The 22,766-nt window shown below is 38.6% G+C and overlaps 1 protein-coding gene across 1 annotated transcript; it reads left to right on the top strand.

Moving 5' to 3' along the window:
* The first annotated feature begins 14 nt into the window (after positions 1-14).
* Positions 15-21,845, top strand: LOC117289513 (protein FAN-like). Its single transcript, XM_033770658.1, has 24 exons — positions 15-59; positions 1,582-1,680; positions 1,964-2,042; positions 2,211-2,266; positions 2,771-2,864; positions 3,537-3,650; positions 4,156-4,341; positions 5,377-5,448; positions 5,928-6,036; positions 6,414-6,507; positions 7,427-7,589; positions 8,627-8,781; positions 9,558-9,733; positions 10,252-10,383; positions 10,699-10,837; positions 12,059-12,225; positions 13,894-13,987; positions 14,964-15,022; positions 15,690-15,825; positions 18,270-18,486; positions 18,953-19,103; positions 19,627-19,732; positions 20,685-20,794; positions 21,076-21,845. Exons 1-24 carry the CDS (start codon positions 22-24, stop codon positions 21,165-21,167), a joined length of 2,838 nt encoding a protein of 945 aa, XP_033626549.1. The 5' UTR covers positions 15-21; the 3' UTR covers positions 21,168-21,845.
* The last annotated feature ends 921 nt before the right edge of the window (positions 21,846-22,766 follow it).

Raw genomic sequence — 22,766 nt, 5'->3', positions numbered from 1 at the left:
GCGTTGTTTTCAATTTCAGTCATGGCGTTTCTCAGTGAAGTTCCGCTCCAGAAAGAACGGTAAAAATGAGTTGTGTTTGTAAAAGTTCTGTTTTATTTAGAAAGGAACGAGAAAGTATGGAGTGATTATGAGTGAAATTTTGTTCTAAATTCAGTCATTGGACTTTAATTGATAAGGACAAAGGATGTTGAAACGATGTTCACGTTTTGTCATTTGTAACAAATTTTCAATGGCAATTTGTGTTGCATCATTATCGGGAAAAATATATTGATTTGACAAAATGACTGGCCATGTTGAATGTTCTGTTACCAGACTCTTTTGTCAGTTTCAGTACCATTTTATCAATTCCTGGAGAGGAATGTTATCACTAAAGGGAAATAAAATCCTTAAAAATAATTAAATAACAAATTTCTGCATTCAATCATTCTGAGAATAAATTTATTATTAAAAATGGAAAAGTTTTTGTATGGCGCCACCACTTTTTTATTCGAAATAAAATAATATATATAGCATCTAATTTACCTGATTGATATATCCCTTTTTGTAAAAATGAGTGAAAAAGTGGTGGCGCCATACGGAAAGTTATCCGACAAGCGCGCCATTCTGTACGCGCGTTGAGTATCAAAAACACGTTCGAGTTTTTTCGTATTGAACGCTCACGCGATGCTGGGTTGTTCAACTTACAAAATGGCCGCACAAACACACGCTGTGAGATGGCTGTTTTGTCAACTTAGAAAATGGCCGCCTGTGCGCATGCCGGGGCGCGTATATAGGCCAGTGCGCCCTCTAGTTCTTATATATAATCTATGCCTACTGAACATCGACCATGTTTTTGCAATTACCGCCTGAATGATTTTGCTTAATTTATGCCTTTCGGCTACTTAGAAGAAAAAAAAATTGAGCGGAAATTTTGATAAACCTTTGTCATTGAAAACAACTGGAAGCGTACTTTATTTCGAAGTAAGTCAGACAAATCTTTCTCTTTGGACAATGATGTGACAATGCAAAGGTGGAAGATTGGTATTGTATGTTAGTAACTTATTATGAAAATATAACGGTATACGTAAGCTTTCAGTTTAAAACTTTGTTTGGTTTTTCTATTAGATTTAAATAGAATAACAGAATAATGTTTTATTGTCACTTGTAAGAAACAAATATTTGTACAGTGAAATTCGTTTTGGTTTTGCGTGTCTAAAAATATGTAATATCAAATGCTGATATTATTTTACTTTGTCAGGTTTGTCTTCAACAGGAAAGCTTTTCAAGAAGATAATACTTAGAACAAAGCTATAGTATTACGGACCTTAATTTTTATTTATTTTTTATTCATATTTTCTTCTAAATTTGTTTTCTCCCAAACTTTCAAATCTACCAATTGAGTGAGTGTATTAAAACAAAAAAGAGTCAATAAAAATTAAACCTAATGTTCATCAAATCTTTCCTGACTTCAGGATATTTTTCCTGTGAACAAAGTACCTGAAATGTTTCGTAAAAGCTATCTTAGTTTCAAACACAATATAATAATTGACGAAGCAGCAAGTAATTTATCTGTTTGATTTTGTTTTCGTTCTCATTGCTTAGGTTCTCACTGCTGCTTCTGGAGCCTGGAGAAATCTACTTTGAAGATTTCAGCGTTTTCTTTTATCCATCGGTAGAATCAGATGAAGAGGCCATTAGAAGGTATGGAAATATTGTTCGGCAGTAAATATGTGCACTAACATTGAGAAAATATAATAAGCTGTTGCAAACAACTTACCAAGCAAAAGGACCTATGGTTTACATGCAAAAAATAGTTAATGGTCTGATGTTTCGACCCTAGCAGCCTCTCTTGAAGGTTAAAGGTGGGTATCATTAATTGTCGTACATGTAGCTCTCACTTATTATCACTCTTTATTGATCTTTATTTTTTGGGAAACATGGCTCATTGTTCCATGAACTTGTTATTTACTTTTTTTTCCCACAGAAAAGTGCGAGGGAGGTTAAAGATCTGTTCGAAATGCATCGTCTTTGATCCTCAAGAAATCTCACATCCAGTTGTAAAGGTTTGTCAATAATTCTATAAGTTTTTTGATAGAAAGGGGCCATTGCTTAAAACTGATTTACCCCCTATTTTCAAAAGAAATGTCAATAATAAAATTGTGAATAAAGTGTGAACATCTGTAATAAGTAAGCACTCCGGATCAATCATGTTTATTTGTTTCCATTAACAGTTTCCATTGAGGGAATGTATCCTGATAGAGAAGTGGACTGGTCCGCTTTTGTCAAGGTAACGTAAAGTGTGGTTAACTCTACATTCATTTGATTTCTGAGGCCTCAATGATGTAAAATGAAAACATCACTCTAACGCAATTTCCCACATCCAGTAGAATCGTCAATTCATTGGGTTCTTTTATGTGCAAAGCACAACACACAGCCCTACGGCTTCACCCCCATGGCTTCACCCCCCCCCCCCCCCCAGCATCCGAAGGACACAGCAATAATGGTTAAGTGTCTTGCTTTAGGACACATGTATCCCAACCCTGGGACTTGAACCCCACACTCTGCTAATCAGGAACACCAGTTGAGTAATGATGTTCTTATCCGCTCGGCCACTACATGCCACATTGCAAAATCTTAAAGTCTATCGGGAACTTTGAAAAGGGCACTGAGGGCCAAGACCTGGGGGCCTCTTTGCCCTCCGTGTATTTCAGATCTGGGCTAATACAGATGTTCATGAAGTGTGTCCGGATAATCTAGCAATAATATAAAATGGACTTGTTGTTTCTGCTAGGCTTGGCGGCAGACGAGACATGATTGCCATTCAAAGTAAACAGACGATAGAAATGAAGGCAAATAACATCATTGGATCCTATGAGTTCAAAAAGGTATTTGTAGTTTTGCCTTTAAATCTGTATATTATTGACAGTGGACACTATTGGTAATTGTCAAAGACTAGTCTTCACAGTTAGTGTATCTCAACATATACATAAAATAACAAACCTGTGAAAATTTGAGCTCAATCGGTCTTGGAATTTGTGAGATAATAATGAAATAAAAAACACCCTTGTCATACGAAGTTGTGTGCTTGCTGATGCTTGGTGTTGAGACCTCAAATTCTAAATCTGAGGTCTCGAAATCAAATTCGTGGAAAATTACTTCTTTCTCAAAAACTACGTCACTTCAGAGGGAGCCGTTTCTCACAATGTTTTATACCATCAACAGCTCCCCATTACTTGTTACCAAGCAAGGTTTTATGCTAATACTTATTTTGAGTAATTACCAATAGTGTCCACTGCCTTTAAACATCTAGTTCTATCACGCAAGTCCAAACCCAATGTTTGAAAAAAAGAAAAAAACAGTCCTTTTCCCACTATTTGCTGTGACTCTAATTACCGATCAAGCCTAAATTTCCACATGTCTTGTTATACGTATACGTTGAGTCACATACGTGTAACGTGTGGATTCTAGTATTTAAAAAGTTTCACATGCTTTAACGTCTTAATTTAAATCAATATTGGATGCCTTTGCTTGATTGAAAATAATTTCTTTCTTGCCAGAAAACCGAAACTCACAGGTTCTCATTGAACTACATCACCCCTGATGACGTACTCCAAATCATGTGTCAGCTGCAGAGAGCGACAACCCTACCCCTGGCAGATGAGGCATCAATGGTATGTCAAGAATTATAGATCAATCCGTCTTTTCCTATTTGTGGTGTGTCGTGGCCGAGCGGTTAACAGGGACGAGACATTTCAGATCCTCATCAGAATTGAGTCGGCCCGGTGAAGAAGATCAGCTATTATTTGTTTACACATATAAAGAAATCCTGCTCTTTAACCTACTTGAGAAAATAGGACTTGCTGTTGCAAACAACTTACCAACCAAATGGACCGAGAGTATCAATGCAAAAAATAGTTAATGGCCTGACGTTTCGACCCTAGCAGAGACTTTCTCGAAGGCTAAATGACAACACAACAAACATGAACAGGTAGCTAAGTGAAACATAAGCAGTGAAGTGGAAATACATGAATGGTGTTAAAAAAACTCTGTAAAATCTAAACCCCAGAGGTTTTTCTGCCTATAGGAAAGATCAAACGTATTCAAGCTAATCGAACACACCCAATAAATAAAAACCTGCATAATTTGTCTGTGTGAATTTGTCATTTGAATGTACAGATTGCGGCTATTGTGTACTCCAGCTACAACCGAATCAAGTTTAACACCAGTTGGCTAGAGACACTGTACGAGCAGATCATCATGGAGACGGTGGGAGATCACATCAAGCCGCTAGTGGTCAACCCCGGTCGCATCATGCTGACCTCGTCAAGGCTGTACTTTCAGCCATTCAATAATGTAGAACCAGTGAGTCTAATATTAGTTTCGAGTGGAAAATACCAGAGAATTATTCCAGGGAAAACCTGTGCAATCAGGCAGGAACTAAAAGACTCTAATTATTATAATGCGCTCTACTTTTCATATTTAACAGGTTTAAGTTGTGTAGGCTTCTTTTAAAGGGTCCAGGTACTTTTTGTGGGCCAAAAACACAATGTCCACAGATTTACATTAAACTTACACAGTTATAAGATAATAGTAGTAGAAAGCTTCCCTGAAAATATTATTTGCTGAGGTGCTGTAGTTTTTGAGAAATGAGTAAAACAATGTCATGAAAATAGTTTTTGTCTCAGTGATCATGAGACAAAAATTATTTAAGCATGTAAAAACGTATTTTCATGACACTGTTTCACTCATTTCTCAAAAACTACAGCACCTCAGCATCTAATTTTTTAAGGTATGCTTTCTACTTTCATTATCTTCAAACGGTGTAAGTTTGATGTAAATCTGTGGACATTGTGTTTTGTGTTACAAAAAAGTACCCAAATTTGTTAATGTATCAGGTGAGGGAGCTTCTCTCACAGCAGCTGGGAGGAGGTTTAGTGCCTCGGGTGGGATTTGAACCGGGGTTCCAGAGATGGAAGGCAAGGCAAGTTACCACTATGCCAACCTGATTGCCCTGGTCTTGGCCTTGGTGTCTGTCACTTCAAATCTTTCTCATTGGAAGTTCTGTTTCTAAATGAAAATGGCCATGCCCTCTCAATATTATATCAATCATTATGATTCTTGTTGTTTTTGCTGATTATTTATACTTGTTTCTCTGTATTAGCGCCATGGAGCATTGTTTTCGATAGATATGGCGCTATATAAATTTTTACTATTATTTTTTCAGTATTATTATATAAAATTGCAATTAACAATTATAGCACTGAGCTAATTCCCCTGTTATTTGGGCTATTTGTTCTGTTGGACATGTGATAAAATAAAATATAACAAAAAATCCTTTTCATCTTTTCAAGAACTATTTTTGTGTGGATCTAACATGGTTCAAATACTTCTTTTCAGGTACCTGTAATTAAGATCAAGTTGTCTGATATTAAGAGGCTCATCAAGAGACGGTTCCTACTCAGGGAAGTGGTATGTTGAAATTTTCTTACATTTCTATGCATATGAAGACCGCCCACAGTTTCAAAGAAAGTGCAATTTATTGAAGCAGTTCCCCTGGATTCATTACCACAATAATCTTGGAAAACCCTAGAGAACTATTCCAGGGAAAAACCCTAACAGGCATGCAGGGGCTGAAAACCCAATCCACATAGTGCCGTGACGTGATTCGAACCAGGGTCCTAGAGGTGGAAGGCGAGGAAAAACACCCACTAGGTCAACTCGACCACCAATCACAGAGATGGAAACTTGTTATAACCAGAACTTTAGATATCTACTTGAATTGATGTAGAGAATCTGTAAACCTTTTACAATGTAACATCTTGCATTTTGTTGGCTTTATTTCCACATATATCAAGACGGAACTTGTATCAAATTTTTAGGGATTTAAGTTTTCCTCCAATCTCACCTTTGATCCTCATTGGTTTCTTATTATTTGTTTCTGTCGGCAGGGCCTTGAAATATTTTGTTCGGAGTCTTCGTTCAAGTCGGACATGTTCTTGGTACTTTCCAAACCAGAAGACAGGAACAAACTTTATAATAACATACTAGACCAAGAAGGTAAGAAAGGGAGACACCAAAAACTCCTTAAAAAACCACTGTCAAGTAAATTTTCAACCCAAAATAATTACTTTCTAAATTCTTTGAGCCAAAACTTGAAATGTATCCCAGGAATCTAGAAAAGTTCATCTAAAGCCAAGTTTGAATATTCTTTCTATGTATTGATGATTTGGGTTGAACAAGGCAAAGCTGACTAGAGCGGGATTTGAACCAAGGACCTCCAGATAAACGCGCCGGTGCCATTTTTTTGCTTAGCAATGGAATTGTCTAGCAGTATTTTCTAATAAACAGTTTCATGAAAATTGGCCCTGTAAGTAAGGATGATTAACCTCACAACTTATTGTTATTCATTGATTAAATTATGTCTTTTGTTTCAGGTGTTTGTTTGAAGGAGTCGGGTCAGGAGAATATGACGCTACTTTGGCAGAATGGAGTCATCTCAAATTTTGATTATTTGCTGTACCTTAACAGGTGAATAACCCAACCCTCTTTGCTAGTCCATTCCTGACCCTTTAGTGTAACCCATTATTGGGGGCCACTTGTGGCGTGTCGTGACTCCAGCTCTGATGTTTCTGATCGGCCGAGGGTGTTGAAGCTTTGCTCGATGTGAAGGATAAATACAAACTATAAATAATGGTAAACTTCAGCTCTCTGCTGAAGACAAGCAGAGTATACTGTTCGAAACATTGAGACCAAACCGGCTCTTTTCAGAGCCAACACTCTGATCTGGCACAACGGACTTGAGTTGTGACGGCAGGTTGAGGGCTCAAGTTACCTTCATGACACTTCATTTCCTTGAGCAAGTCACTTAAAAATGTAACAGCTTATCTAGGGGCAAAACGGGTAACTGTGAAGTCAAAGAAAGTTTAGTATTTTTTTTATTTTTTTTTTGCTTTTAACATACTTAGCAGCGCAGGCAGTTTAGTACCCAAGGGAGCTGAGAAGGTTTAGTATTGAGATAAATGGCCCAGTGACTCGGATACTGTAAGAGGGACTGAGATACACAAAAGAAAAGACTTGTCCTAATTCTTTTAACACTGCCACATTCATACAGTAGTAAAGATTAAAAAAAACTTGCACGTAGCGGAGCAAAGAACCTAAGCTCACTGTTTTCCTTTGCATTGATGTTGGGAGTGTCATATTTATTACTTTTGTTTTTTACACTTACGCTGTGTGTTATAGCACTGTATACTTATTACTTTCCAGAGTTCTGTGATAAACAAATGGGATTATATACCTGTGACTTTTCTTTCACATAACTCGGGAAAGTACTAACACACATTGGTAATGGTGAAACCAAAAGTTAATGTTCTTTATCCCGGATGCAAATTTAACATCTATCAAAGTGTCATATTTGTCTTAAGTGTTTCTTGATCCTATTGACGTACAGCCAGGCTGACCGGAGCTTCAATGACCTGACCCAGTACCCCGTCTTCCCGTGGGTCATCGCTGACTATACCAGCGAGACGTTGGACCTGACTAATCCCAAGACATTCCGAGATCTGACCAAACCAGTAGGGGCTCTAAGCCCTAATAGATTACAGAGATTTCAGGTCAGTTTCTGGTGCAGGTCTTTCTTCATTTTGATTTTGTTTTATTACCCTCTGGTCAGTTAAAGGCTTTGGACACCTTTGGCAATTGTCGAAGACCAATCTTCTCACTTTGTGTATCTCAACATATGCATGAAATAACAAACCTGTGAAAATTTGAGCTCAATTAGTCATCAAAGTTGCAAGAGAATAATGGAAGAAAAAACACCCTTGTCACAGAAGTTGTGTGCTTTCAGATGAGTGAATTCTAGACATATTTTATTGAGAAATCACTTCTTTCTAAAAACTATGTTAATTCAGAGGGACCGCTTTTCACAATGTGTTACACTATCAACAGCTCTCCATAAGCCTTTTTGAGGTATGGCGGACACAATGCTACAACACTGTAAAGTTGTGGTAAATTTGTGCGAATTGACCATAGAAATAGATCGTATGTTATTCAGTGAAGTGCGCATTTTAGGCGACGCAGCGTTTACACGTAAACCTTATGACCACCAACATGGTATGCGTGGCATCAGTCGCGGCGTGTGACGCGCGCGTGCCACGTCCGCCATACCTCAAAAAGGCTTATTGCTCGTTACCAAGTAAGTTTTTATGCTAGCGGTTGTTTTGAGTAGTTACCAATAGTGTCCAATGCCTTTAAATACTAAAGAGACAACTTTGAAATGTGTGTAAGTTTGCCCCAAAAAGCTAAAAGCCTCTCTTGTTAAAAGGCTACAAGAATTAAATCATCTAAAATAACTTCAGGGAAGCTGAAGATAAGAATTTATATTCCTTAAAAAATAGTCTAGATTGTAGGATGGAGGAAATCATGCACCAGGCAAGGAGTTCCAAAGAGTGCAAACTCTTTAGGGCTGGATAGCTGAGTTGGCAGAGCAAACAGACGTTAATCTGGAGGTTGTTCTGGACATTAATTTGGAGGTTTCAGTCAATATTTCTTTGTACAAACCCAAACCATTTCAAATTCACTAAGTCAGTTTCCCTTGTGGCGTATTACTTGATATCAATTTTATTTTAATTGTTTTTAATATACTTTTTAGGAACGGTTAAAAGACATGCCTGAGCCAAAATTCCTGTATGGTTCCCATTACTCTACTCCTGGGTACGTGTTGTTTTATCTGCTGAGAGTGGCGCCTGACTATGCCCTTTGTCTTCAGAGTGGGAAGTTTGACCAACCAGACAGACTCTTTAAAAGGTAAAATTTTGAAGTAATGGTAAATGTCAACTCATTTTAATCTTCATGTACTTTGCCATTACTGAACCCCCACCCCTTCCAATTGAACTATATCTCCTCTTACTGTTGTTGCTAGTCGTTGACGTACACCTAAACACACACTGTTATTATAAATCATTCTTCCCAGATAGCTTCTTGGACTAACATTCTAGAAAAGGGAAGTCCCAATGCTTGTTTGTTTGTTTGTTTGTTTGTTTGTTTGTTTGTTTGTTTGTTTGGGTTTTGTGCTAACTGCTTCGATTAAAGACACTCTGCAACTTTGGTAATTTTAAAGACCAGTCTTCTCACTTGGTTATCTCAACATATGCACAAAATAACAAACCTGTGAAAACTTGAACTCAATTGGTCGTCGAAGTTTCGGGAAAATAATGGAAGAAAAAACACCCTTGTCATCACGAAGTTGTGTGCTTTCAGATGCTTGATTTCGGAACCTCCAAATCTAATTCTGAGGTCTCGAAATCAAATTTATATATAGGAGGAAAAAATTACTTCTTTCTCGAAAACTATGTTACTTTAGAGGGAACCGTTTCTCACAATGTTTTATACCATCAACAGCTCTCCATTGCTTCTTACCAAGTATGTTTTTATTCTAACAGTTATTTTTAGTAATTGCCAATAGTGTCCAGTGTATGTAAGCCTGAAAGCAATTTGGAAATGGATGTCAATGTGTTTTAATGGTTTACTGGTTACCATCCCAGCCCTTATTAAAATATTTTATCTTTGACATTTCATTTTAGTATTGCAGAAACCTGGAACAATGTATTACACCTCCAGTCTGACGTCAAGGAGCTCATTCCAGAGTTCTATCAGCCAGAAATGGCCGACTTCCTCATCAACCGCACAGGGCTGAATTTAGGCATCCAGCAAGATGGGTCAAAGGTCAACAGAGTAGAGCTCCCACCATGGGCAGAAGGTAAGGCAACTTCCAAATTGGGGAATATGACTACGGCTGAATGTTCACATCACTGCAACTAGGCTTATTGTCAATGTTGCACCTTCAGCCAACAGGCATAGCCATAGCCCAAAACCATAGCCATTGATCACTTTTGCTTAAAAAGACTTTTGCAGAGCAATTTTGCACCAACTCTTTAAGGATAGAAGTCGGACTTCGTAAGGAGAGGTTTCTCCTTCAGGGTGTCATGGCTGAGTGGTTTAGAGCATCAAATTCAAGTTCTGGTGGTTAGGTCATCGGAGAGTGGGTTCAAATCCCGGCCATGGCACTTGTGTCCTTTAGCAAGACACTCTATTATAATTGCTGCTCTTCATCCAGGGGTACCTGCGAGGGTAGAGGTTGATATCGAGTTTGAAAAAGCCTTTGCAGCCTGAGGCTGTATACTCCCCAGGGAGCTGAGAAAGATTAAAAGGAATGCTTTTTGCCTCATGACCAGGACACGAACTAGTTACTTTACTATTATTATTATTTTCCTTCAGATGAGGTTGATTTTTGTCGGAAGTGTCGGGAAGCATTGGAGTGCGATTACGTCTCACAGAATCTCCACCATTGGATTGATCTGATCTTTGGTTACAAGCAACGAGGACAAGAGGCTGAGAAAGCGGATAATGGTATGTCACCACTTCTCTCCTTTAAAAAAAATTCAAGGATTTGGGTCATTTTTTTTAACACAACAAAGAGAACAAAACAAGTCACAAAAATAATTTGATGTTTCAAACAGTATACTCTGCTCGTCTTCAGGAGATTGAGATTTACACATGGTTGTACCCGCAGGTTTACTATTTAGTTATAGTTTCTTCCTATTTATCCACACCATGCATAGCTTCAAACAATACTCTCAAAATAAACGTTATAAGAAAAAAATAAAAGCAATGAGATAAAAATAGAATGTTTAAATGTATTGGTATTGTTTTTTATCCTCATAGTGTTTTATTATCTGACATACGAGGGCGCTGTTGACCTTGATAGTATTAAGGATCTCAACGAGAGGGCGTCGGTCAAGGTACAGATCATGGAATTCGGACAGACGCCAAAGCAACTCCTTACAAAGCCACACCCAAGCAGGTGAGTCGACACCCACTCCCAAGGTTTTTTCAAATCTGCACAAAAAAGAAATGAAAAAGAAGATCAAATATTTTGGCCTTGCTTAACCCTCCTATATTATCCTATGTGTTATAAAGTTTATTTTAGGGGACTTGGTGTTTATACACACTTGGCATAATTTGTATGTGTAACTTACAGTCTCCTGACGATGACTAGAGTAAGCTAGTCGAAACGTTCAATTCAAGAAGAGACCAAAATAGACCAATTCAAGAACTGACTCGGAGGTAGTACAGTTAATTACGATCCTATAAGCTAAAGTAGTAGTCCCAGCCAATTTTCTACACCTTCCGCCCAGATAGTAGTTAAAAAGCAGGACAGTTCTTTTCAGAACTGAGAAGTCTCCCGAACATCCCATAAATCTACTCCGCGGTAGTAGAATAAAGAAAGACAGTTCTCTCAGAACAAACTCTACCTGGCAAGTAGTTACCCACATGGTGTTACCGCAAACCAAATATACATATGTGTAACTTCGCTCCCAAAATGGTGATTGCTGTGCACAGTTGCCTCGTGTGACGATGTTGCAAGGGACCAATACAATATACTTAGGGGTGTCACATAAGGGTAACAATGTAACTTGACTTAGTGTTGAACAAAGACAAATTTCCTAGAACGGGATTTGAACCAAGAACCTCCGGATTAAGGTGCTAGATAGTAGGTAGATCGCCAGCATGTTAAAGGAACACGTTGCATTGGATCGGACGAGTTGGTCTTTGAAAAGCGTTTGTTATAAAATGTATATAGGTAGAAAGATGCTGTAAAAGTAGTATACAATGATCCACACAAACATGCCTCGAAATTGTACGGTTTTCCTTTTACCTCGTCGACTAACACAGTCGGCCATTAAGGGGAGTCAAATTTTTGACTCCCATAAATGGCCGACCGTGTTAGTTCACACAGTAAAAGGAAAACCACGCAATTTCGAGGCAAACTTGTGTGGATCATTGTATTCTACTTTTAAAACATCTTTCCAACCATATGCATTTTATAACAAACGGTTACAAATGCTTTTTTATAGACCAACTCGTCCGATCCAAGGCAACGTGTTCCTTTAACCCGGAGGTTGTTAAATCCCGCTTCAGTAAACTTTTCTTTGTTCAACCACAAATCATTTTAAAATTTACCCAGTCGGTTTTCCTTGTGTTTTATTATTTGGTATGACGTTTAACTTGTTTACACCAACAGATTTGCCTCTGCCTTGCCAGTAGCGAGACATTCCAATAACAGTAGTCCAGTTCCGGTATTGTCAGCTCATGATGATGTCAATGGTTCAGGATGCAGTGATAGTCCGAGTCCAGACAGTGACGCTCAACTGACAGACGACAACACACTGCAACCTGAAGAAGTCACAGGTATATCTCATTTTATTTCATTTTATTTTCATTTAATATAATTTGATTTCATTTATTCTGGTTGTGAAGCCAAGGACTGTCAGAAAAGCGAACTAAAGACATTTAACCACGGTCCTTTCGGATGGGACGTAAAGCCGTTGGTCCCGTGTGCTATGTAACGCATGTTACATTACCCAGTACACTTATCAGAAAAGAGAAAGGGTTTGCCCCCAGTGTTCGTGGTTTGATTGCCTGCATATTGCGCCTCATAAGTAGGTCTCATCATAATCCCACAAACATAGTCCCACATAGATGTACCTTGCAAGAAGTTAATGAATGTTGAAGCGCCTTGATCCTCAGTGAGTGACGGATATGAGCGCTATATTGTTGGTTTGGTTTATTAACAAATCAAACGTAGCAGCCCAAAAGGCTGAATTGTGTTTAGTTTACATTATAAAAATACATTTAAACATCAAAAACCAGCAAATATACAATAAGAGATTATAAAAATAGATTAGATTTGAATATAAAACACACAAAAACTGTAAGAAGATACACAATACAAATATGTACACAATGAAAACAAGTTATCTACAGGCCAGTAAAATTATTGGTGATTGAGCAGCTCAACTAGGGAGGGGATGCAACTGTTTTTGAAACGGTTAGTCCTACATTTAATTGAACAAAGTTTATTGGAATTTCTCAGGTTGTTGTTTCTAGCTGAGGGAAGCCATTGCTTATATCTGTCAGGGGTGAGGAGGGATTTACCAAAATTAACGAAGAGCTGCTCAAGTCTAACATCCATGGCAGGGAGGCCAAGCTGGGAATAAATTTCAGCAAAAGACTTAGTTTCACAGTAATCATAAGACAAGATAATACGAAGAGCCTTGCGCTGCAACTTTTTGAATATAAAATTTTAAAAACTGTAAGAAGATATACAATACAAATATTTACACCATGAAGAAAAATTATCTACAGGCTATATAAGACAAGACAGATATGAGCTATTATAACTGTACTAGCCAAGAACCCAATGGAAAGAAGACAAAAGAAAGGAAGTGTCTGTTTTAGTAAAACCCAAACGAATTATTGCAGGGAAAACCCTCGCATTCAGTTACAAATTTAAAACTAAATCCAAAATTGTTGTTATTATTTCAATTTATCACAGCATGCGAAAGGAAGATGATATTTTCCTTTGTGCCGGTAACTCCTTGAGTCGGGCTACATCTTGTAGCCTTAGATCTAAAAAATCTCAGGATCCTCGCTGTTACCAAAAACGCCGCCTTCTGTCAGTCACAGGTGTCCCTATTTCATCTAGATGTTTCCCCAGTTCTTTCTGATAGGTGCCCACGCTCAAACCGCCACAGGGACTACTTTCACATCTTTTTCATCTCCATTGAAGCCACCCTATGTCAATGAGATGATACATCATTATTATAACAATTGTTGTAAAATATCTTTGAACAAGTCTATTCTAGTCCAGCTTTCTCCAGAAGACGATCAGAGCATACTGATCGAAACGTCGAGTTGAAACCAACAGTTCTTTTCAGAACTCATTAGAGATAGTCATTACATGGTGTCACCGCAAACCTTTCCATATCGTATTTCCACCATGCAAAGTTTTAAATCCTACTTAAGTCTAGTAACACTGACTTCTTAATTGATAAACACATTGTTTGGATTGAACAGCTAGTGCCATACTGAAGAAAGCGTCCCAGCCAGCATTCCAATGGGACCACATGGATAAGCTGCAGCAAAGCTTCCAGCACAGACTGCATAAAGAGTAAGCTACTATTTGTACCTAATTTTGCCTGAAATACTATTTTTTTTGAGAGATTCAGTAAAATGATTAGTTTTGAAGTCCAAGCCTAAAATAGTGAAAACGTAGGGTGGTTTTTCACTATTTTCTTTTGACTTTGAAGACCGGTCGAGCTATAACGTTCACAGGTTTGTTGTTTCATGTATATGTGCAATTACCAATGTTGTCCTCCGCTTTAAAGGGTATAATTTGTTCTTTTTGTAGGACACAAAACACAATGTCCACAGATTTATAACAAACTCACACAGTTTGGAGGTGATTTATAATAAACTCACACAGTTTGGAGGTAATGATGGTAGAAAGCTTCACTTAAAATATTACTGTGGTGCTGTAGTTTTTGAGAAATGAGTAAAACAAGTCATGAAAATATTTTTGTGACTTTGTTTTAATCATTTCTCAAAAACTAAAGCACCTCAGCAAGTAGTAGTTTAAGGTAAGGTTTCTACCAATATTATCTTCAAGCCGTGTGAAAGTTTAATGTAAATCTGTGGACATTGTGGTTTGTGTTACAGAAAGTACCCAAATCCTTTAAAGACACTGGACACCTTTGGTTGATGTTAAAGACCAGTCTTCTCACTTTTATATGCATAAAATAACAAACCTGTGAAAATTTGAGCTCATTTGGTCGTCGAAGCTGCGAGATAATAATGATAGAAAAAACGCCCTTGTCACACAAAGTTGTGTGCTTTCAGATGCTTGATTTCGACGACTCAAAATCTAATTCTCAGGTCTTGAAATCAAATTTGTGAAAAATTACTTCTTTCTCGAAGATTACATTATTTCAGAGGGAGCCATTTCTCACAATGTTTTTTACTACCAACCTCTCCCCATTACTCGTTACCAAGTAAGGTTATTTGCTAATAATTATTTTGAGTAATTACCAATAGTGTCCACTGCCTTTAAGTCATGAATAACGGTCATGTTTTTGTTTCCTGTACAGCACTGTTAAGGCTGTCCAAGTTTCCAACGATGGAAAACTGGTCTTTTCTGTATCCCAGGGTGAGTGAGGCATTTTAATAAGTATTGTTTGAAGCTTTCCATGTGTGTATCTACTTGCCAGGTAGAGTTTGTTCTTTAGAGAACTTTCTTGCTATATATTCTACTACCGCTGAGTAGATTTATCTGATTTTTTGGGAGACTTCTCAGTTCTGAAAAGAACAATCCTGCTTTTTAATTACTACCCGGGCGGAAGGTAGAAAAATCAGCTGGGACTTCTACTAGAGCTTATACACGTAGGATGGCTGCTAACTTCACTACCGCGGAGTCAGTTCTTAAATTGGTCTCAATGTTTCAACTAGCTTGCTCTAGCCATCGTCAGAAGACTGAATAAATAAATAGTAAACTTGCGGGTACAACCATTTGTTAATCTCTTTTGTGGGAGTGTTTGCTTTGAAAAGAGCCGGTCGCTTGCAATTTCGAACAGTATGTACTCTGCTCGTTTACAGGGGGAATACACTTTTCGAGTATACTGTTCGAAACGTCGAGACCACACCGGCTCTTCTCAGAGCCAACATTCCCACAAAAGAGATTTACACATGGTTGTACCCACAAGTTTACTATATACTTATGGTTTCCAATGTTGGAAGAGGGAGAAACACTTTATTGGTAGTTCCTCTAGAAAAGTGCCATAGTTCTTCTTAAAAACTAGTTTTTCTACTTTAAATAGATACCAATCTGAAGTTGTACTCAACTGAAGAGCAGCAGCAGAGACGTAGCATCAGTATTTCCTCCATGCCTCTCTCGTCACTCTGTGCAATGCCGGATGGCAAGACGGTCCTTGTAGGATCCTGGGACAACTCACTGTAAGTACACATCATCTTGTGCCGTCAAGTACTCAAGGCGCTTAGTATATACATTTATACAAAAAGTAGTCCTGAGTTTATGAATTCTGAGACCCAATCATGTACGTAGCACCTTATAAGGGTTTACAAGGTGCTTCGGCACATTCAACAGCCACAGCCAGGAACACAGAGGTGAACCCCTTCTCTTTTCGTTCAGTGCACTGTTTTTTTTTTTTACATGCGATACACAACACATGTGACCAACCACTTAAAGGGTGGCTGCAGTGTTTTTTTTTATTCATTTAAACGATTAAACATGACTTTTTAAACCTGAAATATTGTTTTGTTTTTTTTATTAAATACTTATCAATATAAACCACAAGGGAAACTGACTGGGTAAGGTTTTGAAATGATTTTGGGGTTGAACAAAGAACTTTGTTCAACCCCAAAATCATTTCAAAAACTTAACCAGTCAGTTTCCCTTGTGGTTTATATTGATATCTGAAACAAAAAGTCGCATCCCCTTAAGGTGATCCCCCGGCTGCCGCTTCCCAGGTTGTATCGTAATTTGGGTGTGATCCCTGGCTACACGGCAGTTAACGGTTTTATGGCTTCTGACTGGCACCCCCGAACAAAGATATTGACAAAATAGGGACACCGCCAATATAGGGCTAGATAGCTCAGTTGGTAGAGCGCCGGCACGTTAATCCGGAGGTCGTTGGTTCGAATCCCACTCTAGTCAATTCGTTGTTCAACCCCAAAATCATTTTATTAAATGCGCAAGTATTTTTAAAATGGTTTTCAAGAGATTAGGGGAACCCACCCCGCCCCTAAAAGGGAGCCTTCATTTGCATAAATGTGACGTCATGTCGGTAACCCGAGCCGTCGGGCCCCCTGGCTGTGTGCATATAGAGACGTGTGCACTGTGTGGCCTGGTACCTAGGCGCGTGTAGTTAGGGACCAGACTCTTTTTGCCGACAATATGTTTGAATTCCTGACGTGACGTCGATGGTAGGGGGGGGCGGTAACAATCCACAAAAGGGGGGGCATGAATTATTACGCAAGTCAGACATGTCGGGAATAAACAAAACACATCTATTGATGTTCAATACATTTATCAGAAATAAATGACAGCAAAATTAACTGTTTTATTTGAATTCACTGCAGCATCCCTTTAACATCCCATCCGAAGGACGAAGCAATGGTTTTAGTGTCTTGCTTAAGGACACAAGTGTCACTACTGGGGGATTTGAACCCACACTCTGCTGATTAGAAACACCAGAGTTTGAATTTGGTGCTCTTAACCGCTCGGCCATAACACTTTCAAGACACTTCCAAGTGTAATCTTGTAAGATTCAGTCCTGTCATGTTTTCAGTAATAAAACATTATATTCTACTCCATATTGCAAGTCTACCGATAGAGCATTCATGTTCTATTATTCTCTTTCCTAAAGAATCACGTTGTGGGATCCCAGTTTAACAAAGAAAACGTTGTGGGGACCTTCGTTCAATGTGTGTAACCACTGTATACACAGTACTTTTCCAAGTTCTGTGGAAAAAGAAATTTTAGGCATAATACTCAGGTGAGATTTGAAACCCACAAACTTTTGTATTCTACAGCAGATTTCTTACCAACTAGACCACCAAGATTGACTCGTAGCTAAAGATAGTTTGAGTCCTGTATTTTTAGCAGCGGGTACTGTAGCCGTGGCGGCCTTACACTTTCGTTTTGTACTACAGTGACGTCCTGGACATCAGGGTACATTTCTGGGGCGGAAAATTTTCACAGCTTCATAACTCAAATCTTACCTGCAAGAAAGCACCAATTTCAACAGATTCACATTCCATGGCAGCATATGTTTTTCTGCGGTGGGTTTTGATCGTCATATATTCTTCACAAATCCGTCATTATCATGAAATAATGCAGCTCCCAAAGTTAAGGAATTCCCATTTTTGTTCGCACTCTCACAGTCTGCCGTGTGTACGCAAAACGCACGACGCGCACATTTTGAATTGTGTTGTTAACGCTGTGCAGTCAAGATACAGTGACCAAGAATTCATGCGTTTAAGCTTGCTTCATGCGTCTTGCACGCGAATGTATACGCGTACGCACGACAACAGACAACACTGTGAGAAAACGATCGAAACAGGAATTTTTTTACGTTGGAAACTGCATTATTTCACGAAAATGACGGATTTGTGAGAAAAATATGAGGACCAAAACCCACCGCAGAAAAATGTATGCCACAATTGAATGTGAATCTGTTGAAATTAGTGGCTTGTTGCAGGTAAGATTTAAGTTATGAAACTGTGAAATGTTTCTGCCCCAGAAACGGGCCTCAATAGTTAGGACTCTGTTCCTGTGTATAGAGAAAGAGTCCTATATAGGGCTATGGGTACTGCAATGATTTAACCTGTAAATCGGTTATTATCAGTCAAACTATTTTCATCCTCCCTCGTCCTAGATATCTTTACTCCATCGAGTACGGACGCATCGTGGATAAACTCATGGCCCACGACGACGCCGTGTCGGCGTTGTGCTTACAGGACGGAGTGTTAGTAACTGCGTCCTGGGACTCCACGGTCAAGGTGTGGACAGTGGAGGATCTGTGCAAGGAAGGCAACGGAGTGGTCAGATTGAACAATGCACAGATGACCGCTGAGCTGGATCATGAAACGGGGGTGAGCTTTTCTTTAACCCTTCAGTAGAGACCATTCATTTCTGCATAATCATCACAAAACGCTGAGACAGCGCTAATCTTGTTCATTTATTTCATCAAATGTTTCACGAAGATAACATAACACTGAATATTTTCTTTGGTTTTAGAGATTGGAATACTATGTTAGCAAAGTACACTGGAAAATTTCATATCCAGACATGACCTTTTCTTTGACCTCTTTGTAGGTCAAACTCCTTTATGCATAAGTAAACATTACTATGGTTTCTAAGCTACGGCAGTACAGAGGCCATTATCGGTTCAGGCTTTGCCATAAATTTTGAAAATGTTCACTTGTCATGCTTGTCTTCAAACTTCTAAGTCAGAGCAACAACCTCAGCCATGTTTTTCTTTTAATATACACAGATGCACTCAAATAATAGTGAACTTGGAAATTAGACTGATTTGAATTTAACGTTTGATACATGCAGGTGAGTTGCTTGGATGTGAGTAGCGATAACTCACTGGTGCTATCAGGGACTCGCGACGGTACGGTGTACGTCTGGGAGCTTGCCACTCAGTCGATACTCAGATACAGTATGAGCCATACGGGGATGGTACATGATGTCAAATTCAGTCCAGGTTAGTTTTGAACCAGCCTGGTTACCATGGGCAGGGCACCGTTTTGATACCTCTTGTCACTAAACCCTAGGTTTGGGATGTGCCGAAAAACAACGCTGATTGGCTTGCAAAAAGTGACTGCTTGGTGCATACACTCGTTAAAAACATTTGAGTGCTGTAGGGCGCTTCAATTCAATTCAATTCAATAATTTATTTGTCCATTAAAAAGATAGAAATGGAAACGCTCAGTACGTGCAATACATTTTCGATGAAATAATGTTTTTACATGGTCATTCTAAACTGCAAAAAATCAGTAGGGAGCAGATGCTCTATGCATCTTTTGACAGCACGGTATGCGCAGTCTCTAAAACAGATTGGACCAACCACAGATACCGTTAAGCAGCACTGTGAAATTTGCCCCCAGGTTGTTGATATGGGGGGTCAAGAACCAAATACATAGAATAAAAGTAAAACTATCAGACGGATATGAAAATAGAATTTGAGCAGATTGAGCTTAACTGACTCTCTGTTTCTTCCATTGCAGATGGCCAAAAGGTCTTATCAGTTGGAGAGGATCACTATATGAGAGTTGTAGACGTCGGAACAGGGACCGAAGTATTTGCCAAAGACACCGATCAGGAAGAAATCAGGTGAAATATATCATCACATGTATTTACACTACTCAGAAGAGATTTACACATGGTGCTACCGCAAACCTACCTAATAGACTATATACTCCCATGAAATATACTAATTGCACATTGCGCGTACGCACTAACATTTTGGTTGGCAAAATGAGGGAACATCGCGCTGTTTTGAACACGGCTAATGGCTGCGTGATGCACACGCGATTGCGCGTCTGCTTAGTGTACAACTCTATGGCGCTTGCCAACCAACAGGGTCTGTACGCATGCGTGAATGTAATTAGCATAGTTCATGGGAAGGGTCCATTATACTCCTACCATGCAGAATTTCAAAACCTACTTTCATGTATTGACTGCTTTCTAACTGCTTGACTATTTTTTTTTTTTTTTTAATAAATAGTAAGATCAAATTGATACTGATAACTTAGTGTTAGAAATTAAAAGCTTGAGCCTTGAAACGAAATTTTTGTCATGCTTTTGTAAGCACATATTCATAACTTACGGTAAGTAGAGCCATAAAATATCTTGCTTTTAAAACTTTTAAGTCATCAGGGTGTGGGTTTGAACCCCGGGCAACTCGTGTCCTTGAGCAAGACATTTAACTTGTTTCTATACACCCAGGGGGTATTAGGGTATACAGTGATGGTGTCATCGCAAACCTTATTAAATATCAATTCCATTTTACACTTCGAATTGCCTTTCATTGTATTGATTATTCTGTTGTTAAACCCACTTCGTTTACCTTGATGTTCAGTTTGTTAAATAAGTTCAAATAGAATGGGATTATGTTCCAACAATTGTTGTAAGAAGAATGGGGACTATTATTTCTTTATGAATTTCTGAGATTTTTTTTCTTTTCATTTAGTTCCACAAATTGAAATCAGGAACTCTTCTCCAGATACATACATCAACTATTTTCATTTTTTTTTTCTTTCTGCGTGTTGTTTGATTAAAATAGATGTGTGTGTTGGAGAGAGAACACTGTGTTAGCTGGAAGCTCCTCAGGAAATCTGCTTGTATGGGACATGGTCAAAGCACAGTTAACTGCAAGCATACCTGGCCATGAAGGTAAACCCCTTTCCCCCTCACTCCCTCCTACTGGACTCAACCTTGTTATTAGTTTTATTGTTGATATTTTATTTCTCTACCACAAGTTCAATCAAATTACACACAAAAGCGATTTAAAAAAAAAAAGACGGAAGAGGGAAATGTATATTTGTCCGACACGCAGTTGTGCCGACACGTAATATACATAGGGGGGGGGAAAAAAGGGTAATAAATTACGCCAGTTGCAGACTTGCCATAGAGATGTACTAAAGTTTCATTGTTTTTGAAATCTCGTCCTTTAGGTGCTGTCAGCTGTGTGCAGTCAACCAGTGATGGACACACCATAGTGACGGGAGGAGCTGATAAAAAGGTCATAGTATGGAAGGTCAGGTGACCCTAATCTGATGGGGTCAGAGGTCAATAAGAGCAGCTGGTTGTTAAGGACCCTCTGGAAGTGATGCAATAAATTTATATGTAACCCGTCACATAATTATAAAGATTATTTGTTAAGAGTTTTCAGAAATGTTAATTAAATGGCTGTTGTACTTGTATATCATACTTTTTTCAATCTATCAAACCATTTGGTAAATATAATTCTACAAATTAAGTGGGGATACCCCCCCCCCTTCCACACAGCATCATCACTTTTTTAAAGGCTTTTCTAATTGATACCAAGCAATGGATAAGGTAATACCATACTTGTGTTATATACCCATTGAGTTTTGAATTTATTTGAAGTTGGTAGTTCAGACGCAAGCCAGCAGCCGATTTATGGAAAAGCTAGGATTAATCCTATCTCGAGTTAGGACGAGTAATTTCGGTCTAACTTTGGATGGGATCAATGCGTCCTAACGTCTATGGAAGCGGAACTTAACACGTCCTAGGTCCTTGGATAAATCCTAAGTTAGGAAGAGTTTGGTGAAATCTACGGCAGGCCTACTACCTTCTGCAGCCAACCAGCAGTAACACACCCAAGGGAGTGTGGATTTATTTCCAGGATACTGTGGCTGTGCCGAGATGTAGAACAAAGAGTTACTCCAGTAGCTTTTTTCCTCGTACTGCATCTCTTTTGAACTCCTTGCCTGGTGCATGTTTCCCCTCATCCTATGATCTTCCATCTTTTAAGAGGAATGTCAATTCCTACCTTCAGCTCCACTGAGTTTCTGCATGTCTATCTTTTCTTCCTTGTAGCCCTTAACCTAGAGTGGCTTTTAGCCTTGTTTTGGGCGACCTGCATAAACAAAATTGTCTTTTTTAAAGGAGGCCTCCTGCAGAATCAGGGAGAGTTGGCAACTCTGCTCGTGTCATCCGTGTGTTGCCTTAGTAGTAGTGTGACTGCCCTCCAACAAAAATGTGTCAAAAATTAACTCCTATCGATGGCTTGCATCAAACCCTATAGTCTCCATGACCATCCAGTTACTTTTCAGCATTTTTTATCTTCCTTTGGTCAGTTTCCGAACCAGGCCTGCTATCTGTACTCATCAATTTTGTTAAGCGGGTTTTATCATCCTATCATGTCTATGCAACTAAAGACATTTTCCACAACATCGGTGCGGATTTTAACAGTTTCTTTATCTATGTTTCCCCCAATGTTAGTTTTTTTTTTTTTTTTTCAGAGCTCAGTTGGGGGTATAGTACCCCCAACTGAGCTCTGAAAAAAAAAAAAAAAAAAAAAAAAAAAAAAAAAACCAATATGAAATTTTTAATCTAATTTCTAAAATAGGGGGAAACAGAGATAAGGAATATTAAGAAGGTAACTACATGTATGGGCAAGTTTAATGATTTGTTGATCATGCCAAAGAAAAAGAAAACACCATGAGAAAAGTTTGTGTACAGAATTTGCCCTGGTAGGAAAACCACATTGATGTCGTAAATGGTTGAGAGAAATAATTTAGAGAAATAATAATCGGCACCCCCGAACAAAGATATTGACAAAATAGGGACACCGCCAATATAGGGCTAGATAGCTCAGTTGGTAGAGCGCCGGCACGTT

Source organism: Asterias rubens, chromosome 4 (assembly GCF_902459465.1).
Source record: "Asterias rubens chromosome 4, eAstRub1.3, whole genome shotgun sequence".
NCBI lineage: Eukaryota > Metazoa > Echinodermata > Asteroidea > Forcipulatida > Asteriidae > Asterias > Asterias rubens.
Note: the sequence above shows the minus strand (reverse complement) of the source record. Positions and strands in the feature narration are given on the sequence as shown.

Coding starts and splice junctions, on each gene's coding strand:
- LOC117289513 (XM_033770658.1), top strand. CDS start 22: ATGGCGTTTCTCAGTGAAGTTCCGCTCCAGAAAGAACG. Junction 9,734..10,251: donor GCTCCCACCATGGGCAGAAG/GTAAGGCAACTT, acceptor ATTTTCCTTCAG/ATGAGGTTGATTTTTGTCGG. Junction 15,826..18,269: donor GGATCCTGGGACAACTCACT/GTAAGTACACAT, acceptor CCCTCGTCCTAG/ATATCTTTACTCCATCGAGT.